The sequence below is a fragment of the Cinclus cinclus genome, chromosome 14 (assembly GCF_963662255.1).
Source record: "Cinclus cinclus chromosome 14, bCinCin1.1, whole genome shotgun sequence".
NCBI classification, from domain to species: Eukaryota; Metazoa; Chordata; class Aves; order Passeriformes; family Cinclidae; genus Cinclus; species Cinclus cinclus.
Window position 1 is genome coordinate 19,968,419 of NC_085059.1, and position 7,955 is coordinate 19,976,373.

General features: G+C 49.4%; 1 protein-coding gene across 1 annotated transcript; it reads left to right on the forward strand.

The window, feature by feature from the left end:
* Positions 1-2,998: 2,998 nt before the first annotated feature.
* On the forward strand, positions 2,999-7,955 carry LOC134049725 (tripartite motif-containing protein 29-like). The gene is made up of 6 exons (XM_062502342.1): positions 2,999-3,684; positions 4,298-4,393; positions 4,752-4,985; positions 5,080-5,102; positions 6,023-6,192; positions 7,503-7,955. The coding sequence occupies exons 1-6, from the start codon at positions 3,070-3,072 to the stop codon at positions 7,544-7,546; spliced, it is 1,182 nt and encodes a 393-aa protein (XP_062358326.1). The 5' UTR covers positions 2,999-3,069; the 3' UTR covers positions 7,547-7,955.

Below are 7,955 nucleotides of genomic sequence, written 5' to 3' on the forward strand. Positions count from 1 at the left end.
TTGGGAATATCCCTGTGTGTTGCTATTTTAAGTGTGGCTTCTCCCAGGTGAACTCGTGCAGGAGAAACCTGGGCTCTGCACTCTGGACTTGGAGTGGTGCCACTGCCACAGGACCCCTGGCTGAAGAAACTCCCCAGATGGAGTGGGTGAAGAACAAAGCAGGGCATGCTCCTCAAATTTTCTGGAGTAAGAGAGCAGGAAAAAATGTGGGAAAGACTCCAGGTGGTAATGCAGCTCAGGATGGTACCTGGAGAACCCCTGGAAGGAGGAGAGCAGACCCTGGGAGCCAGACTGATCTTCCAGGGGCACAGCCATGTCCTGGGGTCCTGGGGTCCTGGTCCTCATGGCAGCCTCGACTGTGGAAGGGATGTTTGGAAGTCCTGGGCAGGCCCATGGGAGCCCCATCCATGCCCTGTGAGGGCTCACCAGAGACCAGAGAGGTTGCACTGATTTTATCCAGACCGTGGATCAGTGACGCTGCCAGGCTGGAGGATCCCAGCAGCCCGAAAGGAGCAGCTCTGCAAGGTGGCTTTTGCTGATTTGCACCCATTTAGGCAGCAGATCTACATCTTCCTGGGAGCCCAGTGTGGGTCCCCCAGCCTGAACCAGCCTCCCACCCCAAACCCAGCCCCTCATCCCTGCCTCTGCTGCACCCGGAGCTGATGGGAAGCCCATTCCCTGCTGCTTTCCAAAACCAGCAGGCTTCAAGGCCACCAAAGTGGGATGTTTTTCAGAGATCCCTCAGGCACTGTGATGCCAATAAAGCCCAGACAGATGAAAAAAATAATTTGTACGGGGGAAATGTGGGCATTCATCTGGGACAGCCAGTGATGGGGTGCCCAGGGTGGGCTCATGGGGAGCAGAGGCACAGGAGTGGGTTCCAGGAGGGAGAGTGGCTCACAAAGGAAGGGTCTTCAGGGAGGGACAGACCCAGAGCTGATGTTTGTCCTCCCAGCCTGACCTGTGCCTCCAACACTGCATTCCCAGGCAGCCTCCTGGAAAATCAAGTACTGATACTGTTTACTGAATATGATTATTTACTGAGGATAATTCCTGCAAGCAAGACCTGGTGATGCCTTGTCTGAAGGGAGCTGTTGGTGAACGTTGGTCCCAGTAATTACTTCCAGCCATTTAAGAAAAATGCCAGCTGGACTGTTGTTATTTTGGCATAACTTGGTAATAAAACAACTTCTTTTCACACAGACAGGTGCTGTTTTGGAGCGGTTGCTGGAGGGGAGGGAGGAATGTTATTTATCTCCTGGACCCCCTTGTGGGAGGGGAAAATCAGTCCCTCAGGAGCTTCTGTGAACAGGAACAGCCTTGGTCACTGCCCTGGGCTGGCTGGCACGTGGCAGTGTGGGCAGCACGCCCCAGGCTGCTGCTCCTGGCCAGTGTGGAATGCCCTTTGCCTGCTGAGCCGTCCTGGGCTGTTCTTTGGAGTTTCAGCTCCCATCTGTGCTCTGAGCAGTGGCATCTGACACCAAATCCTGCCTTGGGCTCTGCTGGCACAGGAGCTCCCTGCCAGGAACCTCAGCTCTGTGCCACACAAGATCTGCCAGGGGCTCTGGAGGCTGCACTTCAGGTAACCCATGCGTTTATCAGTCCCGGGTTGTGTCCAGCTCCATCCAGGTGTCTTTGCAGAGGAGAACAGGTTTGGTTCCTTTGCTCTCTGCCTTCTGGTCCAGCTGCCCCAGCCTCCCTGCCCACAAGGATTCTCCCAGCTTTCCTTCCTGCCTCGTTTTTTGACCATCAAAGCAGGGCTGGACCTTCTGCCATGCTCCCCTTGAAGTGTCCAAGCTCTCAGCCTTGAGCTGCTGTCACTGAAAATGGGGAATTAAACTAGCACTGTAATTTCAATGTTAGAAAAGGCATAACTCCCTATTACACACCTTGCTAACAGACCACCTTAAATCTATGTAATTATATGTAATTTTTACCTATTCAGCACATTTCTCCAAATTCTCACTGAATTTTCTGCATATTTAAATCGCTTCTCAGAGTTTATTTTAATTGGAGTAGGGTTCTTTTGAGGGTCTTGGGTGGTTGTTTGGGAAACATCCCCATTCCTCCAATTATTCTTTTTTTGATCACAGTGCTCCCAAAACATCTCTTCGAATGCGTCCCATTGCTGTGGGGATATTAGTTCCTGTCAGTGTTATAAATGAGAAACAAAAAGTCTTGATATTTAACAAAATTGAGATTGCTTTATTTGATATAGATGGAACAAGCAGGGCTGGGGAACGTGAGGGGTCACTGCCCACTCCATGCTCCATCCAACCTTGCTTTGCAGCCTCTTCTTACAGTATGGTCTCCTGTTGTAATCAATAATTTTTGTGGTTTTGCTGTCATAACTTTGCCAGGTAAGCAGTGGTGGTGAATAAACATCTGTAAAGTCTCTGGCTAATAGTCAGTCTCACAGATAACCATCTGGTCTTGGTAGATAAAAACTGGCAAAAGTCAGGAACTCTGCTTTTTGTAGATAGGCAGCATTGGTCAAACGAAGGCAGGAAGTCCCATTTTGCAAAATCTGTCGGACTGTTGTAAAGTCTGATTTTGCAAACTGGTAGTAGATACAACTTATTTAGAAAACATAATATTCATAACAGGGGGATTTAAAACAGAATGATTTAATCATACGTTTTCCTCTTATCTAACGTCCAATGCTTCACTTCAGACCTTAGTATTCTGATTTATACAAACCCCAATACAATTCTGTGAATTCTGTGAACCCCAATACTTCTATGATTAACACGAATCTTTTTATCAATTATCACATCAGCATGGCTGAGGTCTTTACGGCTGAAATAACCTCTTACGCACAGGACAAAGCCGAAAACAATCCCCAAGCCTTAAACAGGGCTCGTTATAATTTTTTTTTCCTTAACACGTGGCACTCAGAGCAGGAAGCTGGCGAGAGGGGAAGGATGACCCTTCCTTGCAAAGGGGAGGAGGCAGCATTTTAACCTACGTCACAAAGCGAATTTGAATTTTTCGTCACGGCCGTGTTTTTGTTTCGTTTCCCAGCAAATCCTTCCCTCCGTCCCAGCCCTGTCCCGGAGCTGCAGCGCCATGGCCCAAGCGGAGATTGTGGCCGGGCTAAGGGAGGAGCTGACGTGCCCCATCTGCCTGGATGTTTACAGGGAGCCCACGTCCCTGGGCTGTAGCCACAGCTTTTGCAGGGATTGCATCAAGCAGGCTCTCCGGAGCCAGCAGAGCCCTGCCCGCTGCCCTCTGTGCCAATCTTCTGTCGGGGAGCTGCAGCCCAACTTCCATCTCCGCAACATCGTGCAGAAATTTATGGATGCTCCTGAGTACCAAGAGGAGGAAGAGCAGGAAGGGCAGCGCAAGGAGAAGGAGGAAGGCTGTGGCCAGGAAGAGGAGGTGGTTCTGTGTGATTCCTGCCTCCAGGAGCCCCAGCCCGCGGTGAAAACTTGCCTGAGCTGTGAAGCCTCCCTGTGCCAGGCTCACCTGAACAAACACAACGGCAGGAATACCCAGAAGAGCCATGTGCTGGTGGAGCCCTGTGACAGCCAGGCTTTGGCCGAGAGGAGATGCCCCAAGCACGGCAAAATGCTGGAGTGCTTTTGTAAGCAGGACTTGGAGTGTATCTGCATCCTGTGCTCCATCCTGTCCCACAAGAACCACCAGATCGTCACTTTGGAGGAGGCTTTCCGGGATTCCCAGGTAAGAGGATGCTGGCACGGTGGGACGGGCGTGGATTGCGCCAGGAAAACCCCGGAGAGCTGCCCATGGCACGGGGCCAACTTCTGCTTCAGACCTGCACGCCCAGGACGGGGTTCAATTGCAATCCTGGGCTTTTATTCTTAGTTTTGTCCCAGATTCTGCCTGGGTTTGGCCCTTGAGATATAAAACAAGATGTTATAAACGCTTTTTTCCCCTCCTGAGAGAAGAGTTTGGCCACACTGGTGGGACTGAGTGTTCATGAAGAGTTTTAGTCCTTGGTGCACCTCCGAGCCAAAGTTGAGCCTGAGCTGCATTTATGCAAAGATAATTAATGACAGAGTAACAGAAAGAAAGGTGCCAACAGGGGAAATAGCTTTGTATGTGGTTAGTGCACGTTAACAGTTTTAAGCTTCAAATTGTCCTCTTTGTGCTTGTAACTGTGGCATTTGTTCAAGGATAAAACCTTCCCGTAAGCATTTACCTACTGATTTGCTCTCAGAGCATGCGGTGAGCAAACCTTTTGCAAGTGTAGCTTAAGCCCTGTCCATAAAACTGCTGATCTCGTGCTTTATGCCAGTCCTATCCTGATATCTTCTTCCGGTTATATTTGTAGATATCTCTTCCTGGAACTCTGGAAACACTAAAAAAGCATGAAGCTGCACTGGATCAAGCCATAGCACACCTGGTGAAACAAGAGAATGGACTAAAGGTTTGTTTCAAGGTCTCATATTACCTTAGGGTGGTCGCTGTCTGGTAAATGATGAGATAAAGTTTTCTTTTGCACTTCCTCAGATAATGGATTCTGACACTTTTTTAGTTCCTGGGTGGTTTTTCACGTGTTTGTTGAGGGAGGATGATGCACAACTTTCTTATCAGTCTGGGAGGTAGATTCTTAATTAAGCTTAAGTCTGTACCTCCTAACTAGTGGCTGGTGTGTGGTTTTTTACTTTACCAACTTTCTACATTTAGTTACTTCTCTCATCCCAGAAAAAAAGACAGATTTTTTTTCTGAGTGAGAGCTCATGTGGAAAATGTCCCTTCCAATTTTGAAATTGTTTTCTCAATAGACTGAGGAGAGACAGAGGAGGGAACGGCTGGAGAACCTGTTCAAGGACATGCATAAGCAGCTAGAGATGAAAAAAAGAGAGGTCCTGCAAGTTCTCAGTAAGCACGAGGAGCAGCAACTTTCTCGGATCCAGAGAGAGATGAATAATCACAAGGAGAAGAAGGATTTAGCCAGCCGTGATGTTCAGGAGCTGGAGGCTCTGAGAAATCAGAAGGACACACTTCTTTTCACCAAGGTACCTATCAGCATCTCCCTTCTCAGAGACACACAGCTCCAGGGCTGGCCTGTGCCTGCACTGTGCTAATTCTGCTTTCAAAATGTCTTTACAGGTTTTTGCAGCAATTAAAGCCAGGTAAGCTCTTCCTGAGGTTTAATATCTTTATTGATGATCTGGACGAGGGGCTGGAGTGCACTCTCAGTAAGTTCACAGACAGCACTAAGTTGGGCAGGAGTGTGGATGTGCTGGAAGCTCTGCAGAGGGATCAGGACAGGCTGGAGCCATGGGCCAGGGCCAGCAGTGTGAGATTCAGTGAGGCCAAGGGCCATGTCCTGCACTGTGGTCACACCGACCTCATGCAGTTCCAGTTTCCATGGAAAGCTGCCTGGAGGGAAGGAAACTGGGAATGCTGCTCAGTGTTGGCTGAACAGGAGCCCAGGAGGGCAAGAGGCCAAGGGCCCCTGGCCTGTGTCAGCAATGGTGTGGCAGCAGGAGCAGGGCACTGAGTGTCCCCTGTGCTGGCACTGCTGAGGTCACACTGGGAGTGCTGTGTCCAGTTCTGGGACCCTCAATTCAGGAAGGACATGGAGGGGCTGGAGTGTGTCCAGAGAAGGGAACGGAGCTGGGAAGGGGCTGGAGCCCCAGGAGGGGCTGAGGGAGCTGGGAAGGGGCTCAGCCTGGAGAAAAGGGGGATCAGGGGGGACCTTGTGGCTCTGCACAACTCCCTGACAGGAGGGGACAGCCGGGGGAGATTTGGGATCTGCTACAGGGAACAGGGACAGGAGCAGAGGGAACGGCCTCAGGCTGGGCCAGGGGAGCTCAGGGTGGACAGCAGCAGGAATTTCTGCATGGAAAGGGTGCTCAGGGATTGGAACTGCCCAGGGAGCTTTGGATCCCCATCCCTGGAGTGCCCAAGGAATTCCTGGGGGTGACACTGAGTGCTCTGGGTTGGGGACAAGGTGGGGATCAGGCACAGTTGGGACTTGATGGCCTTTGGAGGTCTTTTCCCACCTCAGTTAATTCTGTGGTTCTGTGATTCCTTCTGCACGTTTTAGGAAACGCAACCCAGTTCCTAGCATGGACGGTGTGATAGTGGCAAACCCACCCATTACTTTGGAGAAATCAACAGCAGATTCTATTATGTCGTTTTTCTGGAAATTCCTCTCAAACATGGATGCCTCCTTAAGGCAGCAACCACCTCCAGCATTTGGAGCAGCACCTACTGGTAAGTGCTCATTTCATATGTCAAAAGCAAGATGGAGAAGTCAATAAAACATTTTTAAGGAAGGACTACACTGAGTACCTCTAGAAGTGCTAACTCCTTACAGTGTGTGCTTATTTGTACATGTGTGTGCAGCAAAGGGAACAGGTCCTGGGATTCAGGGCTTTGGGACATGCCTTGAATAAACCAGGCTATGGATAAAGAGGCTTGGAAGTCCCAGGAGTTTTCTGGGAGGATTAAGAGAAGATAATAGCAATACCTCTGTGGCATCCCTTTCATTGAAGGGGAAAGTTGAGAACTCGTCCCAGCAGCAGCAGCAGGGTAGAGTTTGCTTAGGACATAAATAACCTGCTCTTTCTGTGTAAATATTTCTACTCCTTTGCAATGCTTTGTAAGCTCAACCTACAGTCCCAGAGCAGTGCACAGGGGGACACTTGTCTGGCTGAATTGGTGAAATTGGGTTTTCCTGTGTACTGCTCTCTGGATGGTGCTTCAGCCCTCGCTGGCAGCAAGCCTTAGGTCAGAACAGAGGCAGACTCCAAATCTCCACAATTCTCTGTTAATTATAATGGGTTTTTTTTCTCTTTAGGTCCCTTCTCATTTGGTGGTAATACAACACAACATGGATCCCTATTTGGATCTGCCTCTTCATTTTCTTTCAAATAGCCTAACGAAATACAAATTCAGTGGCAATCATAATGATAACAATCACAGAAAGGAGGGAAGAGAGAGAGAGAGAGAGAGAGAGCAAACCCAACCAAAACTAATGATGCACCATTAGTTGCTCCCCCGTCACCTGCTCTCTGATGTCCAGCCACTGTTCCTGAGCAGCAATTGGCTCCCTCTTGCCATCTCCCCCCAGTTCATATACAGGGCATGGTGTTCTATGGTGTGGAATGTCCCTTTGGCCAGTTTGGGTCACAGCCCCAGCTGTGCTCCTTCCCAGCTTTTTGTGCACCTCCTGGCTGGCAGAGCACAAGGCACAGAAAGGTCCTTGGCTCAGGTTAAGCACTGCTCAGCAACAGCCTAACCATCAGTGTGTTAGCAGCATTGCTCTCTACTGAACCCAAAACTGAACCAGCTGCTGAGGAGAGAATGAATTCTCATTAATGGAGTCCTCATGACTGAAGTGAACCCCAGCCCAAAGCAGGACAGGACTCCAATACACACAGAGCCACCCCAGACATGCAGGGTGACCAGAGCTGCTGGGAGGAGGACACCAGCAACGAGAGCTGCTGGAAGTTTGGAATTATTTGTGCCTGGTTTGAATGCTGCCTGCAAATGCCTCGTAATTAGCTCTGTGTGTTCCTTAGGTCGAAGACATCCACGGCAGAAATACGGCTTTGTCTGTTCATGATGTCTGTCAAGGCTGGACATCCTGCTAAGGACTTCATGATTATAGGGACAGGAACCATCCCTTTGAAGTAGTCCATCCATGCTGCCATCAGTGTGTGGAAGCTCCTGTAGTGATGTGGGGACAAGGTGTTATTTTATATTTCCAGGCCTAGGAGCTGTGAGCCTTGTACAGAGGCTGTGCTAAGATGGCACAGATCAGAAATGGGACTGTGGGCTGCTGTGATGGGGGGTGTTTCACAGCACCCTGCCTCTTCCTGCAAGAGATCCTCTTTTATTTGTTCTGTTAATCATAATGGAAATACCATTAAGTTGCTCACTTTTGCTCAGCTGTATCAAGTACTGCGTTGGGTTCATGTTATTAAAGTCATTTTATTAGCTTGCAAAACACGATGGCAATTTATTTTATCTTA

Coding starts and splice junctions, on each gene's coding strand:
- LOC134049725 (XM_062502342.1), top strand. CDS start 3,070: ATGGCCCAAGCGGAGATTGTGGCCGGGCTAAGGGAGGAGCTGACGTGC. Junction 4,986..5,079: donor ACACACTTCTTTTCACCAAG/GTACCTATCAGC, acceptor ATGTCTTTACAG/GTTTTTGCAGCAATTAAAGC. Junction 5,103..6,022: donor TTTGCAGCAATTAAAGCCAG/GTAAGCTCTTCC, acceptor TGCACGTTTTAG/GAAACGCAACCCAGTTCCTA.